General features: G+C 42.5%; 1 protein-coding gene across 2 annotated transcripts in view; it reads left to right on the top strand.

Moving 5' to 3' along the window:
• The window catches only part of ash1l (ash1 (absent, small, or homeotic)-like (Drosophila)), a 58,868-nt gene that overhangs the window by 30,338 nt on the left and 7,056 nt on the right, over nucleotides 1–21,474 (top strand). For both annotated transcript variants that reach the window (XM_056298300.1, XM_056298299.1), the window contains exons 15-22: nucleotides 2,876–2,943; nucleotides 5,338–5,504; nucleotides 5,796–5,948; nucleotides 15,261–15,315; nucleotides 15,773–15,905; nucleotides 18,725–19,003; nucleotides 21,051–21,137; nucleotides 21,381–21,471. In XM_056298300.1, coding sequence (XP_056154275.1) covers nucleotides 2,876–2,943; nucleotides 5,338–5,504; nucleotides 5,796–5,948; nucleotides 15,261–15,315; nucleotides 15,773–15,905; nucleotides 18,725–19,003; nucleotides 21,051–21,137; nucleotides 21,381–21,471 — 1,033 coding nt within the window. The remainder of the gene's footprint in view (nucleotides 1–2,875; nucleotides 2,944–5,337; nucleotides 5,505–5,795; nucleotides 5,949–15,260; nucleotides 15,316–15,772; nucleotides 15,906–18,724; nucleotides 19,004–21,050; nucleotides 21,138–21,380; nucleotides 21,472–21,474) is intronic.

Below are 21,474 nucleotides of genomic sequence, written 5' to 3'. Positions count from 1 at the left end.
CCAGAGTTGTGAGTCAGCTTACTTTCAGTTCAGTCAGTGGAATCAGTTAACAAATCAGATAGAAGCTGGCACAGTTAACACATTCACCCACCAAGAAGAAAGCACACTTTGGTTTAGTTAGTTGGAACTCAAAATGTTAAGTGAACTGACTATGGTGGTAAGGTTCAAGAAAATGTTCAAGTTATTTAAACCACTTAGTGCATTTTCAATGTTATTATTTTCCTGTGTTTTTTTCCCAGATAAAGTAAGAAGTGTGAACAATTTGAACTTAATGAAAGGTGTGCCATTATCTACCTGAACTGCCTTGTGTAAAACATTGTAAATCCTGCACAGTTTAGCTGAAATTCAAGTACATTTTGTATCTAGGCCATGACTGTTTCTTGGTCTCAAAGGAGCTATTAATGGGGCAGAATTTTTTTTTTTTTTTTTTTTAAATGACACAAAAAACTTAAAGGGCTAGAACAATGAAATTCAGTGTGTAAATGTGTTATTCCCTTGCCCGAGGACGTTTTACCAATATCAGATAGAGGTCACCTGTTGCCCCCATAGCCAGGAACTAGGGAGACCTGTTTATCTACCTATGGTCTAATTCCAGCATATAGCCCCATAGAGAGTGAATTAAAAAAGATAAAGAAGAGACAGCTGAAAAGGTTTTGTTTTTTTGATCAGGTAGCGGTGGGCAATGTAGCTGAAAATATAATTTAAAAACATTCATTTCAGGTGACAAAGGTTTTTATTACAGTAATTACAAAAGTAATATTTATGTCAACTTTAATGAATTAATTTTACTCCGAAATGAACGATGAATCATCGTCATAAAGTTAACTCTCCTTAAAGCACTTTTTTTTAAAATGTCAGATTATTCCCTGTCCCACATTTGTGCACAAGTACTGTAATTAATGATGAACAATTAGGAGATAAATTAGACCACCAGCAAGAATTAAATTCTCTTTCAGTCTTTAATGGGGTGGCACAGTGGCCCAGTAGTTAGCACTATTACCTCACAGCAAGAAGGTCTTGGGTTCAAACCCCAAGCCTTTCTAGGTCCTTTCTATGTGGAGTTTGCATGTTCTCCCCGTGTCTGCGTGGGTTTCCTCCGGGTGCTCCGGTTTCCTCCCACCATCAAAAAGACACGCATGTTAGGGTTAATACTCCTGTCTGTGCCCCTGAGCAAGGCAATGGAAAGAAGACCTGGAGTTGGTCCCCGAACGCTGCAGCTGCTCACTGCTCCTGTACTATAATAGGATGGGTTAAATGCAGAAAACAAATGTCATTGTAACCTGTACAATCTACTCATATATGTTCGTAATGTGTGCGTGTGTGCGGTGTTAGTGTGTGTGTGTGTGTTAGTTAGTGTAGATAGCGGGACCGAAAACTAAAGCATTTATGATCCCAATTCTTTTTGGAGGTGGTAGGTATTGTCTCAGAGAGTAAGGGAAAAATCCCAGAAAATTAAAATTATGCGTAAATATGCAAAATATGCATTTTTCTAAAAATGGCTAAAAACCACTTTTCTCGGCATTTCAGATGATTCTGAGCATCTTTGATTTTTTCACCTGTATAAAAAATTTTTTCTGGGACTTCGAAATGTTTTGGCATTATGCAAAATATATGCATTTTTGCAAAAATGCACTTATGATCCTAATTTTTTTTGGAAGTGGTAGGTATTGTTCCAGAGAGGACCAGAAAAATAGCAGAAAATTAAAATAATTATAATAATTATGCATAATTATGCAAAATATGCATTTTCTAAAAATGGCTAAAAACCACTTTTCTCAGCATTTCAGATGATTCTGAGCATTTGCGGGGAGGGAGTTGGAGTGGGGGGGGTAAACCATTTTTCTCGGCATTTCAGATGATTCTGAGCATTTGGGGGGAGGGAGTTGGAGTGGGGGGGTTTAGGGGCAGGGGGAAGGCGGTTAGCTGGCAGGATGAAGAGAAGGGAGATTTAGACGGGTGGATAACCAAACCGCTACATTGTAGCGGGGTTCTTCTTGTGACAAAATAAAATGGCTTTCTTCTTCTAATACAGTAGTCATCTTTAAACAAGAATCATCAAGGCAAACAATTTTGTTTAAACACAAATGTACTTGCATCCTCTTCCAGGTAACACAACTCCTGTGTCAAAATGAGTCAGAAGAGCAATAGTAGGAATAAAATTTTCAGCTGTAATATTAGCAAGTTTTAAATAATTTTTCTTTACTCTTTACAAAATAGCAAACATAGATGGCTAGGGGTTATAAAGTGGCGTAATTTAGAAAAGAACACGTACATAAAAAAATTAAAGCTTGTCAACCGTCTCTGGTCATAGTGTTCATTTTTTGCTGGTAATTGTTAGCTGCATTTTATTGCTGAGATGCACAAGTGCTGTTTTACTAGTTGTCTCACTTTCAAAAAGTTTTGTCTGGGTCGACAAATGACCCTTCTTAAGCTACAGTGTAGGTGAGCTTTGGTAGAGCGCCACACTAACTATGTGATTGGCTGTTTTATTATCATTCAGTTACACGTTATTAAATGTGAAGAGAGACTCCACAAGAGCCAGTATCAAAAATAACCAATCTGTGTTCATTTTTTAAATAGAGAAAAATGTATTTGATTATATTTATCAACTTTATTTGATCACCCAGCATTATAATCAGAGATCATTTTCGGGTACTAAAGTGTGAAAATATCTGCCTCACATGTCAAAGTTCAAAGTATGTCATCCAAGTCCATAAAGTCCATGTGTTTGTTAAGTTTTCAAATTTTTATTGAACTGTTACAGGCAAGAAACATTGCGTGTGAATTCATGAATCAATTGGTCGCACTCTTTAGATACCGATGGTGTCTCTTGAGATTCCCTCTAACACAAGAACTTTCCCCTCTTTGTCTTTAGGAAGAGGAATCGAGTGACAGCAACAAGTTTTACCCTCATCTCATGAAGCCCATGTCCAACAGAGAAAGGTATGATGAATACTAGGGATGTCAATGGTTAACCGTTAAATCAGTTAACCGCCGAAAATATTTTTGACCAGTTACGTATGTCAGGAATCAGGAACAATTTATTGTCATTTCTTACATGCACTTGCATACACAAAGAAATGAAATTTCATTTCCCCCAGCCCACAGCAGTGCAACACAAAAAACACACATCCAGAATTTCCCAAAAATGACACCACTAAAAGCATACAAAAACACGGAGAACAAAGCAACAAAAAAAAAACAAAACAAAACAAAAAACCCCCCCAAAAAAAAACGAAACCAAAAAACCCACAAACAGTTAACACAGTCCAATCAGTGCAACGCGGTCCAAAGAAATTCCTCTGTCCAGAGAACAAACTCCAGCCAGGATGACTGTCGGAACTGCCGGTCTGCATGGGCCAGCAGTTAGCTTAGCCTGCCCCGCTTCCGCGTCCTGCCAGACCGCACTCAGTGTTTCCTCCCTGGGCGCAGCTCCAGGCAAGCTGTGGTCCCTGGGCCCATCAGTCGAAGGAGACCAGGCTCCCTCAGCCGATCCGACACCAGCTCTCCCAGCCAGACACCTTCAACACACCTCCCCCGCACTCCACACAATGACGCAGATGCAGACAAAAACTGCAGAGTCAACGCTAGGCGAGGCGGCTGCCAGACCGCCTTGGTGTTTCCTCTCGTGTACAGTTCCAGGCAGGGCCGTACAGCTCCAGGAAGGGCCGTAAGCTCATGTCAGGTCAATGTCAGTCTATAGGTTAATTTGTATATACAACACACTCCACTAACAGCTTCGCTAGCTAGTAGTTTGAGGTAAAAAATGACGCATGCTAAACGAAGCTCAACATGGGACTATTTCCTCCAGAAAGGCAACGAAGTCAAATGTAAATTGTGTGATGCTACTCTTCAATTTAGTAATAGTATCAGCAATATGCTGTACCACATTAAAAAAAAGCACCTGGCTGCCATGTCTGGGGATAGTTTGCAGTCGCAGCCAAAGATCACATCACTGCTAGCCGGAGGGGGTGAAAGTGTGATGCGTGCCGGTCCGAGGCCATCCCCCAGTTGTGTGCCGAATGATTGAGACCGATATGCTGCCACTCAGTGTGGTAGAGGGTGAGGGATTGAAAGAGCTAGTTCGGTACCTCAAGCCCGAGTATGTTATGCTATTGAGAGCTACTGTAATTTGTAGGCCTATGTTAATTTTTTGTATATTAATTAATGAAGCGACAATTCTATAGTTAATTTATTATTTATTGACTCTTAATCAGATGGAATCATTGACAACACATTCTCTTGCAACATTGACCTGATCAAAATGTGGCAATAAGTTTCAGCAAAGCCAACAGAAGAAACATAAAAGGCAAGACAAGACATTTACAACACAAAACATTAAAATTTCAGCACCTCTAAATGGACAGCGCTTCAAAATGCAGCGCTAAAGCTCACTGAGTCAATGGAGCGCTGGACTAAAAGGAGAACACCACTATGTTGTATTTCACGTCATAACCGCTTAGTTACCGGTTAATGGGTGTCGTTCTATCAAAAGCAAAATTAACCGAAACTGACATCCCTGATGTATACACACACACACACATACAATGCAAAACTCCCTCAAAGATGTTTTTGTGATGTTCATGCTGGCAAACCAAGGCAGATGTACATGTGCCTTTTTACCTCAACCATTTTCTATGGCTTCAGTGCAAGCACCGTCTGTCCACCTTACAAGAAGGGCTGAATAATACCTCACTAAGGAATCAAAATCTCAATATGTGAAATAGTCTTAATGCAGTGGATGTAATGTGAGGCAAATTGGGATCATCAGTCATGTAGGGCTAAAGCCCTTGCTGCTCAGTAGAGCACGAAATCTGGCAAGGTCCGCTTTTTTATGACTACTCTAGAAGAAAAATATTCTAGTGCTTACAGATAATATAATTTGGTCTGATTAAATGACTTCTTGAACAGCTGCCTTATTCCCCCCTAAAATCACCCTAGTCATTGATAGTGATAAATTCTTTGCAAATGAAGATTAGAAAGTTAAAATCTGCAAATATCATGCAGAAGTTGGTGCAATTTTTTATAATTAAATATTGCAATACATATCACAAAAAAACAAAAACAAAAATCGCAATGTTGATAAACCCCCAGTGTCATTCAGAGCTACTTAACCTGTCATGGGAATGTTCTGGCACTGTGTTTTGGATAATTCATATGGCAGTATAGCAGCAATTGCTACACTGCTTGCTAGCCAGACAGCCTCTCCTATTTTTTTGTTTTTGTTTTGTGTGAGCTAATGATCGTCTACTCACGTTTACACAAATTGCCATCTTGCACAGAAAATACAGATAAGCACACTTACTCACTCCTGTTCGCTCTTCCTTTATTCGTTAGAAACTTTGTGCTGAAGCACCGGGTGTTTCTATTGAGGAACTGGGAGAAGATGAGGGAGAAACAAGAGTTGTTGAAGCGAGAAGGAGAGCGAGAGAGGGACGCTAGCAGCCTGTCCGTGTACACACGCTGGGGAGGGGTCATCCGTGATGATGGCAACATCAAATCAGGTGAGTGAATGAGAGTGTAAGATGGTGAAATGGTACAAGCAGAAAGTGAGGGTTTGCATGAGTATGAAGGGAGGAAAATAATGCTAGAACAAAGTGAGCCTTACTAATAATTAGGAACAATTTTAGTGACTTTAAGAGCTGAAGAATGAGATGGTTGAATATGTCGTCAAAGTGACTGGATAAATGCTGAACTTGTAAACACCCAACATAAATAACACACAGACAACATCAAGGAGCACATGACTCAAAATAATACCCGCCGATAAAATTGGACTTGCGTGCCCTTCGCAGATGTGTTCCTGACGCAGTTCTCGGCGCTACAGACATCGCGGTCGGTACGTACACGGCGACTCGCTGCTGCAGAGGAGAACACAGAGGTCACACGTACAGCCCGCCTGGCACACATCTTCAAGGAGATCTGCGACATGATCACCAGCTACAAGGGTCAGTTTATATGCAGTGATAGACACCCACACACCTGTGCCTGCCTGTATTTACCTGTTCACCCTCTCCTCCACTCTTGCCTGCACAGACAGAGACTACCAATTTGACATTTATTTGGCAGCAGTTTAATATGTCTGACACAACTCTCTCATCTGCGTGTAGATGTGAAACATTTTTAAAGCTGCCATTTGATTTGCAAAGGATACACACTCCTTACCCTCTTCCCCAAGCTCATGCATACACAGACACCAACTCCCACACACCAGACCAAACACAGAGACAGTGCATGCTTGATCTTTTTTCAAAGGCATTGCTCCATAACTTATAACATATGGTGATGGTATCAGTCCCTCTGGTGTATTACAGAGCATGTAGGTCAGGCATTTGTAACCAAAATGCTACTGTTGTACTGTATTTATTTGTACTGTATTTATTTTTGAGTGTTGTGATGCACTAAGATGTTCAAACATGGGGTTTCTAAAAAACAGACTTGATGTTGTCAAACACTGGTAGTGTGAGGATAAACAAAATCAATAACCTCGAGTGAGAAACTGAAGCTCCAAGAGGCTAATGCCCCAGCAAACATGAGATTATGAGCTTGCTAATAGTAAAAAAAAAAGAAAAAAAAAGTAGCCAAATTACAGGTTACTTGAATGTACACAGCCAACTTATTATTTTTCAAAACAGTCAATTGGCAGTTCTCTGTCCGTCTTTGATCACAAATATTTGTTTCATCATTTATTGTCATTGTTAAATAATTGCCTTCTGTTTTAAATGGTTGAAGCACTCCCATAATATTTCTGTTGCTGCTTTTGCGTGAAATACAATAGGAAGCGGTTGTAGGGTTAACACAAGCAGCTGCAGTCGAAAATTTTAAGGTGATTTTTGTGATTTTTGTAAAATACACCCAAAAGTGTTCAGGAAGCAAACTTTTTGTTGTCAAGTGTTATGTAGCCATTCCTGTTCTGTAGAAGCAAACAGCAGAGGATTTGAAAGATTTCAGTTCTGTTGGTATGCAAGAAGCCACCAGGATAGGAAAAAAAGGATGGCTTAGGATGAAGACGCACCTAAACCGACAGGTGCAAAGCACATGCAAGCGTCATTGACAGACAGAGCATGAATTTCACCCACTGTTTGCAGAGGTTAAGGCAATCAGCAGTGCAATCTTTAAAGACACCATTTTCATATTCACCTGTTCTAATGGTTCAAAAGATGTCTGTGAGATAGCTCCCAGGATGGTAGGCAGATCCCACGATGGTGCAATTGATCTCACCTGAAGGCAGTTTTCTACATGTACCCTTCATGAACCGACACAGCAGTGGGTGCTGTCCCACTGTGGGACCATCAAAACCCACATGGCAGACTGAAATGGCAGCTAAATACACTGATGGTGGAAAAGGCTGTTCCATTTTCCAATAAGTTATGCAAGAATGACAGAATTGTCAATACAGAACACTGAGAGGGAATGGCTTTATCTTGCCTGCTCCACTCTGCAAACACTCGCCCCTTGCAGTCATAGAGTGACCTGGTGGACAGGACTCAAACGCTCTGGATAATATCAATAACATTCTGAGTGAGCCCAACAGCCATTAAGTTAGACGGCTTAGAGGCCAAACCCAAAGAGCCAGTCTCTCTGGGTAAGGGTGGAGTATTTCACCCCGTGCCTAAGACAGCAGTTCTCTTTGGAGGGGTAGCGGAGCCAGTTGACCACAAAGGAGCGGAATTATGTCCGCCAACCAATGCTTCCCCGTCCAATGTGGGGCTATCAAAAGCAGAGACTGGCAACCCTCGCGGACTCTTGCCAGAGTCGGAGATATTAGAGCGACTGGGGGAAAAGGATAAAGTAGAACACGAGGCCAATTGTGTACCAATGCATCCGGTCCCAGAGGAGCTGTCTTGATTGTGAAGGGAGAAAAACATATGTGACACTGAGCGTTCTCTCGAGTCGCAAAGAGATCTATCTCTGTCCACGCGTACATCTCCCAGATCATCTATCGCCTCTGGGTGTAACCTCTGCTCTGCATAAGGTGGGTTGCCTCTTGAGAGTAAATCCACCCCCAAATTCATAACCCCAGTATGTGAGTTGCTCTCAGCGACTGAAAATGGGCATAACCCCATATAATGTGTTTAGCCTGGCAGACCTGTCCCTGCTCTGCTTTTTGATATAAGCCACCACCTGTGGTGTTTTCTGACTGGACTTATATGTGGTGGCCCTTCAGAAAAAAAAGGAAGTGTCATGGAACCAGACCCACATCATGTGACCAGCATGTGGTGGATTGCTCCACTTGCCATTTACTGACCTCCCTTCATAGCTTCCCCCCCATCCTGTCAGAGATGCTTCTATTATGACCACTCCTGATCAGTATTACTCCCAGCGGGACTCCCTGTATCATAAATCCCGGGCTCTTCCAATGACGTAGCGCTACGGTGCAAGACACGGAGACTCTCAGCTTGTGATGTCTGTGTTTTTGTGGATCCTGCCCATGTGAGGCCAGCCAACGCTGAATTCCCCTCATATATAAATGGCCCAGTGGGACAACAACCAGAGCAGAAGCCATCAGCCCCAGTAGCCTCTGACACAATCTGAGTGAGATAAATTCTCCCCTGCGGAAACAGCTTAAACACGCTGCAAGTGACGTCACCCTCTCTGGTGTGAGAAGTGCTTGTGACAGGCAAGAGTCCAGGGATAGTCCTATAAATGAAATCTGCTGAGTCGGGGCCAATACACTCTTTTCCACGTTTATTCTGAAACCCAGTCCCTCTATTTGTTCTGCAAGCATCTTTGTGTGGGCTGTCGTCTCTTGTGGCAAGGAGGCTGCTATGAGCCAGTCTCTATGTATGTAGCCACGCGTATGCCCCTCTCTCTCACCGGGGTTCCCGCTGCCTCTGTGCATTTTACAAACACTCGGGCTGAGTGACAGACTGAAAGGGAGAACCAGTTACTTGTACGGAACCCCATGAAAGGCCAAACGTAAATATTTCCTGTGTGGGGGGTATATGGGAATGTGGAAATACAAACCCCAATTCCAATGAAGTTGGGACGTTGTGTAAAACATGAATAAAAATGTTATACAATGATTTGCAAATCCTTTTCGACCTATATTCAATTGAATACACTACAAAGACAAGATATTTAATGTTCAAACTGATAAACTTTATTGTTTTTTGCAAATATTCACTCATTTTGAATTTGATGCCTGCAACACGTTCCAAAGAGGCTGGGACGGGGGCAACACAAGACTGGGAAAGTTGAGGAATGCTCAAAAAACACCTGTTTGGAACATTCCACAGGTGAACAGGTTAATTGGAAACAGGTGAGTGTCATGATTGGGTATAAAAAGAGCATCCCCGAAAGGCTCAGTTGTTCACAAGCAAGGATGGGGCGAGGTTCACCACTTTGTGAACAACTGCGTGAGCAAATAGTCCAACAGTTTAAGAACAACCTTTCTCAACGTACAATTGCAAGGAATTTAGGGATTTCATCATCTACAGTCCATAATATCATCAAAAGACTCAGAGAATCCGGAGAAATCTCTGCACGTAAGCGGCAAGGCCGAAAACCAACATTGAATGCCTGTGACCTTCGATCCCTCAGGCGGCACTGCATTAAAAACTGACATCATTCTGTAAAGGATATTACCACGTGGGCTCAGGAACACTTGGGAAAACCATTGTCAGTTAACACAGTTCGTCGCTACATCTACAAGTGCAAGTTAAAACTCTACCATGCAAAGCGAAAGCCATATATCAACAACACCCAGAAACGCTGCCAGCTTCTCTAGGCCCGAGCTCATCTGAACTGGACTGACACAAAGTGGAAAAGTGTGCTGTGGTCTGACAAGTCCACATTTCAAATTGTTTTTGGAAATCATGGACGTTGTGTCCTCCGGGCTAAAGAAGAAAAAGACCATCCAGATTGTTATCAGCGCAAAGTTCAAAAGTCGGCATCTGTGATGGTATGAGGGTGTGTTGGTGCCTATGGCATGGGTAGCTTGCACATCTGTGAAGGCACCATTAATGCTGAAAGGTACATACAGGTTTTGGAGCAACATATGCTGCCATCCAAGCGACGTCTTTTTCAGGGACGTCCCTACTTATTTCAGCAAGACAATGCCAAGCCACATTCTGCACGTGTTACAACAGCGTGGCTTTGTAGTAAAAGAGTGCGGGTACTAGACTGGCCTGCCTGCAGTCCAGACCTGTCTCCCATTGAAAATGTGTGGCGCATTATGAAGCGCAAAATACGACAATGGAGACCCCGGACTGTTGAGCTACTGAAGTCGTACATCAAGCAAGAATGGGAAAGAATTCCACCTACAAAGCTTCAACAATTAGTGTCCTCAGTTCCCAAATGCTTATTGAGTGTTGTTAAAAGGAAAGGTGATGTAACACAGTGGTAAACATGCCCCTGTCCCAGCTTTTTTGGAACCTGTTGCAGGCATCAAATTCAAAATGAGTGAATATTTGCAAAAAAAACAACAACTATAAAGTTTATCAGTTTGAACATTAAATATCTTGTCTTTGTAGTGTATTCAATTGAATATAGGTTGAAAAGGATTTGCAAATCATTGTATTCTGTTTTTATTTACATTTTACACAACGTCCCAACTTCATTGGAATTAGGGTTTGTATGTGTCTTTCAGGTCAATTCGTCATCCATGAGTTCCGAGAACCTGAGCCAGCTTTTTACCATTGTAGTGAGATCTGGTTGTCTCTGCCTGTACGGTGGGCCATGGGATATTGAGCTTTGTGGCTGCGCGTTTACAGACATTCTTTATATCCATATCCCATGCCACTGCAGACAAGGCTTCCCTGTCCTGTTCCTTGTTTGATGCCCTGGGTGAGGGCTTTGCAGCCCGACCAGATGGTGTTTGGGAGGGGTCATCATCCTCATCGTTGTCGGAGATGTGCAGCTCCAAACCCCCCTCTGACTCAATGTCAACTTCCTAATTTTCCTCAAGCAGATTAGGTATGTCCGCCACAAGGCAATCATCCATTGGCTCTTGTGGAAGGGGAAGAAGAGCGTCCAATTAGTTGCCGCAGTTCACTTCTGCAGAAGTGGATTGCTGCGGGCTAGCAGCAAGGTTGGGCTGTATTTACAGCGTTACCGTCTCTCCCAAAAGGGGATCGCCCCCCGACAGGTTAGTCTGAGGCACTAGCTGACAATGAAGCAGCTTGTGGGTTAACCGGGCACAGTGGATACCCTTTCTCGGTGAGGCTAGAGCCCCCTGAGCATGTTGTAGCCCCAGACAGGATGCACACACCAGGTTAGAGTCCCTTTGTGCTATTTTATTACCACAGACAGACTCATGCCTGCAGCTTGTCCTTTGTAGTAGGGGCCGTCGATATTTGCGGTGTAGCCATGGCCAGCTAACTGCAGGTGCACTGGCTAATAAGGCGCTGGCTATGCAATTTACAATTTCATTTAGCAGATGCTTTTATCCAAAGTGACGTACATCTGAAAGTTAATACAACATAAGCAAGGATCTAGTCAGGAGGTGACAACGCAAGTGTCAGAAAAACTAGGTTCAAGTCCGATAGGACATATGTGTCAACAGGCAGTGCACAAAGGCAATACATAGGGTGCATAGAAGCGATTTAAAAAAAAATACCATCAGGTGTGGAGGTGTTCAAGAAAGAGCTGGGTCTTTAGCTTCTTCTTAAAGATGGAGAGGGACTCAGTAGATCGAATGGAGTTTGGTAACTCGTTCCACCGCTGGGGAATTGCAGAAGAGAAGAGTCTGGCTAGTGACTCAGGCGCCTTTTATTGGCAGAGCGTAATGAGTGGGACTGAGTGTAGAGCTGAATGAGGGAGTTCAGGTAGGCAGGAGCCATTTTTGTTGTTGTTTTGTAAGTGAGCATTAAGGTTTTGAATTTGATGCGGGCAGCAACTGGGAGCCAGTGGAGGGATATGAACAGTGGAGTGACATGTTCTGTTTTGGGTTGGTTGAAGACCAGATATGCTGCTGCATTCTAGATCATTTGCAGAGATTTGAAAGTGCATGCAGGGAGGCCTGGCAGTAAGGAGTTGTTGTAGTCAATGCGTGATATAACAACAGCCTGTACCAGGAGTTGTGCTGCATGCTCAGACAGGTAGGGTCTAACTGTCCTGATGGTGTACAGGGCAAATTGGCACGATGGAGCAATCGAGGCCACGTGAACCTTGAAGGTTAGTTGATCATCAATCATGACACCCAAGTTTCAGAAGACTTTGTGGGCATGAGTTGGTTTGAGCCAAGTTGGATATTGATCTGTTGTCGTAAAGATGTACTGGCTGGGATGACAAGGAGCTCAGTCTTAGATAGGTTAAGCTGAAGGTGGCATATTTTCATCCATGCAGAGATATCAGCAAGGCATGGCGATATCTGTGCCGAGACTGTGAGGTCATCTGGCGGGAATGATAGGAAGAGCTGGGTATCGTCAGCATAGCAATGGTATGAGAAACTATGGGAGCGGATAATTGCACCAAGTGAATCGGTGTATTTTGAAAAGAGGAGGGGACCGAGCACTGACCCTTGAGGTACCACTGTGGATATGGTTTGGACACTTCTCCCCTCCAAGATACTCTAAAAGATCTCCCGAGAGGTAGGACTTGAACCAGCAGAGGGCAGATCCTGAAATACCAGGCTCAATGAGTGTGGAGAGGAGGATTTGGTGGTTAACCATGTCAAAGGCAGCTGACAGATCTTGCAGCAGTAAAGCTGAGGACTGACCAGCAGCTCTAGCCAAACACAGTGACTCTATTATTGACAGTCTCGGTAGAGTGACCCTGTTTAAAGCCAGACTGATTCGGATCATACAGATTGTTCTCAGAATGGAATTAAGAGACTTGGTTAAAGACCGTGTGCTCAAATAATTTTTAAAAGAAAGGGTTGAAGTGAAACCGGTCTGTAGTTTTCAACCTGGTCTGGGTTGAGTGTAGGTTTTTTGAGCAGTTGGGTAACCCGAGCTTGCTTAAATGCGGTGGAGAACACACCCATTGTAAGCGAGGAGTTGATGATGTGTGTGACTGCAGGGTTAGTGCGGGGGAAATGGTCTGTAGGAAGTTGGGTGTTATCGGGTCCAGGGCATGGGTAGTGGGACGGAAGTCCAGCAGAACCTTGGAGACTTCCTCCCCGGTCAGGAGGGAGAATGAGGTGAGTGAAGCACTGTTAGCTGGCAGTGGCAGATAGAGTTGGTCAGGCTCAGAGAATTGGTTACTGATGGCAGAAGCCTTATCAGTAAAGTACGAGGCGAACATGTAAGGAGTGAGCAGAGTGGAGGTCGGAGGAGGAGGCAGATTGAGGAGTGAGTTAAAAGCAAAAAAAATTTTTTGAGCAAGCATCAGTGGCACCACAGATCTTGTTCTGATAGTAAGTGTTTAAGCTGGAGGAGAATGATTCTAGGAGACGCTGATAGTCACTGAGGTCAGTGAGCTCTGGTTTTGCATCATTTTCTCTCTGCCGCTCTGAGCCCCGCCCTTTGCTCTGTGATGACCTCAATGAGCCATGGACTAGGGGGGGGGCATTACGAGCAGGTTTGGATGCTAGAGGGCAGGGATTAAGAGAGGAGGCTAGTGAGGAACAGTGTGTCTGTAGCCTCATTGACAGGGGGTAAAGAGAGTTCATTATGAGGAGGCATGGAAGCCAAGACCTCATTAGAGAGCTGGGTCGGTGTAAGGGACAAGAAGTTTAGGTGGAAGGAGACCCTTTGTAGAGGAACGTGAGGATGTTCCAGTAAGGAGGCCATAAATTGAATAAAGAAGTGGTCTGACAGATGTGGGGGGGGGGGGTGACAGTCAGATTTGCTGTGGAGCAGTTCCGAGTCAAGATCAGATCAAGAGTATTGTCCACTTTGTGTGTCGGAGGGGTGGGGACCTGTCTGAGGTCAAAGGAGGACAGAAGAGACAGGATGTCAGTCGCTTGGGTTTTTTTCAGTAAGGATATTCATGTCTCCCATGACAATCAGTGGTGTGTAATCGTCAGGAATGGCTGATAGTAACATGTCTAGTTCGACAACAAAGTTCCCCAATTGACATCCTGGTGGGTGGCAAATAACAACCCAATGTATGTGCCCACAAGCTGTGAAGCTAGAAGCGGAGTGCGATATAAAGCGTAGTATTGCTACTAGTGAGCTAGTAAATTTGTGGAAAAATATTTCTACTGTTCCAACACTTTAATGGGAAACAGTGATGATGTTCCGTGTAGCTGGTGATAGTGCCAACCCTTTTCAGTATCGATGTTCTGTGGGGCTAACTGTGTTAGGTATGGCTACCTAGCAGGTGAGGAGTTTTACTACTCTTTGTTTGGCTAGTGAGGAGTATTACTAATCTAATCGCTAGCTCAACGCAGACAACTACAATTGCTTCTAGCTGGCTTCTGTGCTCGGGCTGCTGCTTGGTCACAGTAAAGCTTGAACTGCCCTACAAACTGAGCAACGACCCAGGACCAAGTGTTCAGCAACCGAGTTGGATACTCGTATCTGAACAGTTTAGCTGGACTCTGGAGTAGCTGTTTTGTTGCATGTGTTAGGTTCTGTGAAGCAAGAAGAGGTTTTTGAATAGTGAGTGACGGTATGTCAGCCCTTTATATAGGGGGAGGGCTGGTGACCTCCTGTGGCATACATATCATCAAGGCCAGCCAATTGGCTGGCGTAATGTAATAGAGGGTCCTGTTGAGGACATGCAAGGGCCGTTTCCTATAGTGAGACACGAAACGAATGCTATGAAAGAGAGCCACTGTTGGCTGATGGTGGCAGCTGCTGCAGCTGCTCATTATGGACACAATTTGTGTTGTGTGACTCACTTCTCTCATATTGTCAGGCCCAGTTGCAGTTGAATGCAGTCTAGTGTTTTTTCCACAAAAAAGCGCGTAGTTTGAATAGTGTCTGTAAGTATAAAGTTAGAAAAATGTTGCAGCCTTGAGACCTCAGTGACGAGGCTTAGACATGGATAATTGAATTTTGTTATTATTTAATGGCAACTCAGACTCATTGTTACTTGCTTTATAAAAGCATATCAGGTAAACATCTCAAATGCAAAATTTAATTAGTTTGCTGAATATTCAAATAGCACACCTTTAATTCAGCTGTATTGAAGAGTCTGACATGACCTTTAATTTGTTTTCTCATGATTCCATTAAGGTCAGTGCATATTAAAACATTGTGAGTGATGCTGCACAATGATGTACTAAATCTTGTGTCCTCTCTAGTCTGACCTCTAAAATGTACTTATCAGTCATTCAGTCAGTACTTCTGTATACAGATTTAGCATTCACCATAATTAAAAAAGATCACATGCTGATGACAGGAATTTCATTCCCTTTCTTACTTCAGATTCGGCTGGCCAGACCCTTGCTGCGCCGCTGGTGAACCTTCCATCAAGGAAGAGGTAAGAATGCGTTTGAATGCAAACCTGCATACATATCAACCAAATCACTTCATGGTGTAATGCTTAACCATTTGGAGGAAAAGGATATAGAGTTATCTGATCTAAAAGGATGCAATACCCTCGTTGTGTGTAGTTTATGCAAATCAGTTGTATCTTCCACAACACTTTTGAGCTTTGAAAGTCTGCTTTGGCTCCTGTCCAATATTGATAATAATGACTTTATTGAAACCACCATCATTCATTTCTAGTTTGTTCAGGTCAGTGGGTAAGGAATGGCGGTAAGGATTATGATTCCCACAGGAGAATTTCTAAAAATGTATGAACTCATTGTATCAAAGTACTTCAGATAAAAGTGCTTTCATTGATTTTCAGATCACATCAGTGTTGAAATGGTTGCTACTATTGCCATGGCAGGATTGTAAGTGATAACCCTTTTACTTTCCATGCGTAACATCAGGAACAGTCAGTACTACGAGAAAGTGTCCGACCCTCTGGACCTGAGCACCATTGAGAAACAGATCCTCACTGGCCACTACAAAACTGTGGAGGCCTTTGACACAGACATGCTTAAAGTGTTTCGCAATGCTGAGGTAGGTGGGCATCTTCAACGCATGCATGCTGTACGGCCTTAACAGTTGGCGATGTACAATCACTTGATTTTAATTTCTGCAATCATAGGTGATTTTGGCTCTAATTTCATTAGATTAATTTCAGAGCACAGCTACATTATAAAAGATCTTACATAATCATTTCTCTGTTCTTCACAATGAGCTCTGAGACCATATGCTATAATTGGGTACACCACAGTATGTGACTTGAGAGCGTATTTTATAATGAGAGGTAGTAATTGGTTACGATTCATCACAAAATCAGTCGAAAGTCGCACAAAGGCCAGAGCTAATACGGCATCTCATCTTCGTATTCCCCCAGGCATATAAACATCTGTACAACAAATCTCTCAGTTTTGTTTCCCCAAAATTAATTGATAGCAGTGTTAGCAATTATTAGTTGGGATGTCAATATTTTGTAGCATTGGTCACCTCACATACAGTACTTCCTCTCACCTATTCTCTGATCTCTCTCTTACACACACACACACACTCACAAATAAGCCCACACGGTCCTCCCAGATGGGATATACACTACCGTTCAAAAGTTTGGGATCACCCAAACAATTTTGTGTTTTCCATGAAAAGTCACACTTATTCACCACCATATGTTGTGAAATGAATAGAAAATAGAGTCAAGACATTGACAAGGTTAGAAATAATGATTTGTATTTGAAATAAGATTTTTTTTACATCAAACTTTGCTTTCGTCAAAGAATCCTCCATTTGCAGCAATTACAGCATTGCAGACCTTTGGCATTCTAGCTGTTAATTTGTTGAGGTAATCTGGAGAAATTGCACCCCACGCTTCCAGAAGCAGCTCCCACAAGTTGGATTGGTTGGATGGGCACTTCTTTGAGCAGATTGAGTTTCTGGAGCATCACATTTGTGGGGTCAATTAAACGCTCAAAATGGCCAGAAAAAGAGAACTTTCATCTGAAACTCGACAGTCTATTCTTGTTCTTAGAAATGAAGGCTATTCCATGCGAGAAATTGCTAAGAAATTGAAGATTTCCTACACCGGTGTGTACTACTCCCTTCAGAGGACAGCACAAACAGGCTCTAACCAGAGTAGAAAAAGAAGTTGGAGGCCGCGTTGCACAACTGAGCAAGAAGATAAGTACATTAGAGTCTCTAGTTTGAGAAACAGACGCCTCACAGGTCCCCAACTGGCATCTTCATTAAATAGTACCTGTTAGAGCCTGTTTGTGCTGTCCTCTGAAGGGAGTAGTACACACCGGTGTAGGAAATCTTCAATTTCTTAGCAATTTCTCGCATGGAATAGCCTTCATTTCTAAGAACAAGAATAGACTGTCGAGTTTCAGATGAAAGTTCTCTTTTTCTGGCCATTTTGAACGTTTAATTGACCCCACAAATGTGATGCTCCAGAAACTCAATCTGCTCAAAGAAGTGCCCATCCAACCAATCCAACTTGTGGGAGCTGCTTCTGGAAGCGTGGGGTGCAATTTCTCCAGATTACCTCAACAAATTAACAGCTAGAATGCCAAAGGTCTGCAATGCTGTAATTGCTGCAAATGGAGGATTCTTTGACGAAAGCAAAGTTTGATGTAAAAAAAATCTTATTTCAAATACAAATCATTATTTCTAACCTTGTCAATGTCTTGACTCTATTTTCTATTCATTTCACAACATATGGTGGTGAATAAGTGTGACTTTTCATGGAAAACACGAAATTGTTTGGGTGATCCCAAACTTTTGAACGGTAGTGTAGCTTCACAATTGCCATTTCCTCACTCACACAGTGCTGACCCTTTTGATTTACATCTGTATAGTTTACCAGTTTAAACAAGTGCCACTTGAAGCTTCTCAGGGGAACTCAGTCTGGTAGTTACAAAGGTTTGAAGTAGACCTCTAAATTAGATTCACGCTTGGGCCCAAAGATGCTTTTTGGTAAAGAACTTGAGTAAAATGGTTTATTGTTAAATTGAGGGCAGGGGGTTGTAGTCTTGTCAATGGGGTTTTGGCAGCTTGGTCAAACATGTTGATTTAAGTGTCCCCTCAACACTGACCTTTGTTCAGTTGCCCAGTGATGTTGTAGGCAGTTCAACAGCTGGGCTTAGTGTCTGAATGATCAATGGGTACTTGCTGCATGGTGGTATACCATGCTGACCACATGTAATCATATTCTTGTTGCAACATCCGTTAGTATGCAAAACTTAGGAAAAGAATTAACTTTCAAATGATGTGAATAGTTGAAGTAGTGTGTCACAAAAGTCCAACCAGAATAATCACAGAGCTCTTCTAGTTTGCTTTTCCTTCTTTCTTGGTTTTCACTCATGCAAATTTAAGATACCATGTCCTTTATTTTAAGTAATATTTATTCCTTTGGTTGGTTTTTGTCTTGCTTTTTTGCGGCAGAGTGCAGATTATAGCCTACCTGCATCTTTATGTTTAACTATGTTAATTCAGTGTACTTGCACTAACATCAAGTTATCCGAGTACAAAGGCATTCTTATGTATTTTTATAATATTTTACATGATTAAAGAAACGTTACTATTACCAACAATTTCCTGTACATTCATTTATTGTACTTGCCCTCTAAAACATGCTAGGTGAAAAATACCCAGCATTTGGCGAGGTTACCATCTACACAACAGAGTAATTGCATTCACGACCCAAATTGCTTGACGACCTGTCATACCCCAAAATGTTGTCCTTTTATCATAGGATAGGTTAAATGCAGAAAACAAATTCATTATAAGAATACAATGTCAAATCAAGTGGCTGTAATTCATTCTTTAAGCAATTTCAGTGTGATCTGCCTTGTTTCTCTTACCAGAAATACTATGGTAGGAAGTCATCGGTGGGCAGGGACGTGTGTCGGCTAAGGAAGGCCTACTACAGTGCACGCCATGAGGCTGCAGTCCAGATCGACGAGATCGTGGGTGAGACGGCCAGCGAGGCCGACAGCTCTGATTCTCTGGAGCGGGACCATGGTCACCACCATCATCATGGAGGGAGCGGGCCGGGCTCCCATGACAAGGATGACGACGTCATCCGTTGCATCTGTGGAATGTATAAGGATGAAGGCCTGATGATCCAGTGTGAAAAGTGCATGGTAAGAAATGCAAAGTGGGAGGCCAAAAAATATGTTAGAAAATAAGTATTCTTAGTTATGATCAAGGAAAACAGTGGAATTTCAAATTCTGTTTTAAGTAAACAAACCAATGATTTCCGCCATTTTAAGATCTTTGTTTTTCATCAGCCTTTAGCTTGCAAATAAATAGACCCACAATAGCATGGTGTTATTTTCAAAGGGGAGGTGGCAGTTAGCCTGCAGGGCATATTATCTGTTACTTCTTCCACTGTGACATCTAGAGGGGCTTAAAGACGCAGCTGAACACAGTGTGTGTTACAGTTCAGAGTCAAGAGTTAAGCTCCAAGAATTAAATTGATACAAATTGTTTCGGGTTGTCCTTGCTTGCCCGACTGACTACAGTCGGACAAGCAAGGACCTCTACATAGTCTCATTCAGGGAGATTTGTAATCAAATTCCTATGGTTCCCCCCTACCAAAAGTTATTGAATTAGGCATCCAGACAGAAACTGAGTTGGGGCAAAAAAACGCAGGGTCATATTTCTCTATTCAATCCAGTGGTTTCTGGCAAGCCAGGATTAATGGGCCTTACTTTGTTAGTGGTAGCTTTAGCTTCAGAATCCTCCAAAGGGGATTGTAAATAAAAGTTGATGCCAGTTCAACACCAGAAAACAAATATGTAGACATATTCCAGCTTGTTGCCTAATAGTATCGCCACTTGTTGTTTTTACAGGAAAATGTTTGTCTAGAGTGGACAAAGCAAGTCTTGCGCTTTTAAAAAAAATGATTTATTTACACAATATTCTGCAGTGGCAGAGCATGTAACGTCAGTTTGTCCCCATCCAAATAGTACCGTATTTCCCTGACTGCAAGTCGCACTCAGCAAAACATGTGTTGTTGCGAGGAAAAAAAACATCTGTAAGTTGCTTTGGTGTATAAGTTGCCTTTATATGGTGGTGCAGCAGTGATGCACAGGTCAGGGTTTTTTAATACCCGCACCCACCCAACCTGTTATGAGAGCCAATCCGCACCGCCCGATCCACTAAAATATGTGTCAATTAACCACCTGAACCCGACCCGACAACCTCCAAATTTAGCCCAGGCTATAATAAAGTGAGCGGTGTTGCACTATTTCATTTTTGGGCTGTTTGTCCAGCATAACACACTGATTGCCTATTCTATCTTAACCCAATAGTGTCTGGGTCTAGGCTACTAGATAAACAGACAAATTGTTCTAAACGGAGCTCTTTATTGTTGAGTAGCAGCAAAACAAGTAACCCTTCATTAAAGACATGAACTCTCTCTCTCTCTCTCTCTCTCTCTCTCTCTCTCTCTCTCTCTCTCTCTCTCTCTCTCTCTCTCTCTCTCTCTCTCTCTCTCTCTCTCTCTCTCTCTCTCTCTCTCTCTCTCTCTCTCTCTCTCTCTCTCTCTCTCTCTCTCTCTCTCTCTCTCTCTCTCTCTCTCTCTCTCACACACACACACACACACAAGCCTCTTCTTTCTGACCAAAAAAAAAAAAAAAGTTTTGGCTGTGTGAACAAAAACTACGGATACCATATATGGAAAAAAAAAAACTTGTAGGTGAAGCCTCAACACTAAAACACATGCGTTGACCAGAACCACGATTGCAAATTGATGATAAAGCTGCTTGTGTGCGCTTGCTTGCGAGAGAGAGAGAATGCTTTGTAACTTTTTGACCTGCCTGCCTGAACCCACGATATTTTCACATCACAAATCTCATTATCTGAGTTTGATTACAGTGTCACTACCAATGTTATAGCACCCTGGCACTTTTTTGAGAACTGACTTTGAAATCACATATATTTAAGAGGATGGTAGAGTGTGAAGAATTCTGCAGTAATTAACAGCCGATTCAGAATTGTTTTTCAAGTAAATCAAAATTGAATTTGAAACAAATAAAATGCAGTTTCACTCTGAGCCACCTCCAGATACAAATCACAGAAATCAGGTTCAAGAATCGCACATAATAACTCATAACTCTCAACTCAACTGAGACAAATTCTCTCTATGTGACTGGCTGTCAGTAAAGCGTAGCCCTGTCTTGATAGGTTTGGCAGCACTTTGACTGCATGCGGCTAGAGACGGAGGTGGAGCACTACCTGTGTGAGCAGTGTGATCCCAGGCCTGTGGACAGGGTACGCCTCTCCCTTCACCCCTTAAAAAAAGCCCCGAATTCTTTATACTATACTTTATGTTTATTATATAACAAGTCCAATGCTTTTTTTCCTCTTGAGGACAACAAAGTTAAGGACTCTTAGTTAGTTCTCTAGCCATTTCATCTTAAATGCTTTTTTTCAGTCTTGTTTTTCTCTGAAGTATAACCTGTCTAGTCAAGCCAGTCTTACCTATTTTTTGCCTGTGTATCACTGGTCCTAAAGGAAGTGCCCATGCTGCCCCAGCCCAGCTACGCCCAGTCTGGCTCTGTCTACTACATCTGTCTGCTCAGAGATGACCTTCTGCTACACCAAGGTA

This window comes from Lampris incognitus, chromosome 18 (genome assembly GCF_029633865.1).
Source record: "Lampris incognitus isolate fLamInc1 chromosome 18, fLamInc1.hap2, whole genome shotgun sequence".
NCBI classification, from domain to species: domain Eukaryota; kingdom Metazoa; phylum Chordata; class Actinopteri; order Lampriformes; family Lampridae; genus Lampris; species Lampris incognitus.
The sequence above is the reverse complement of the archived record's forward strand: the minus strand, read 5'-3'. Positions and strand labels throughout refer to the sequence as shown.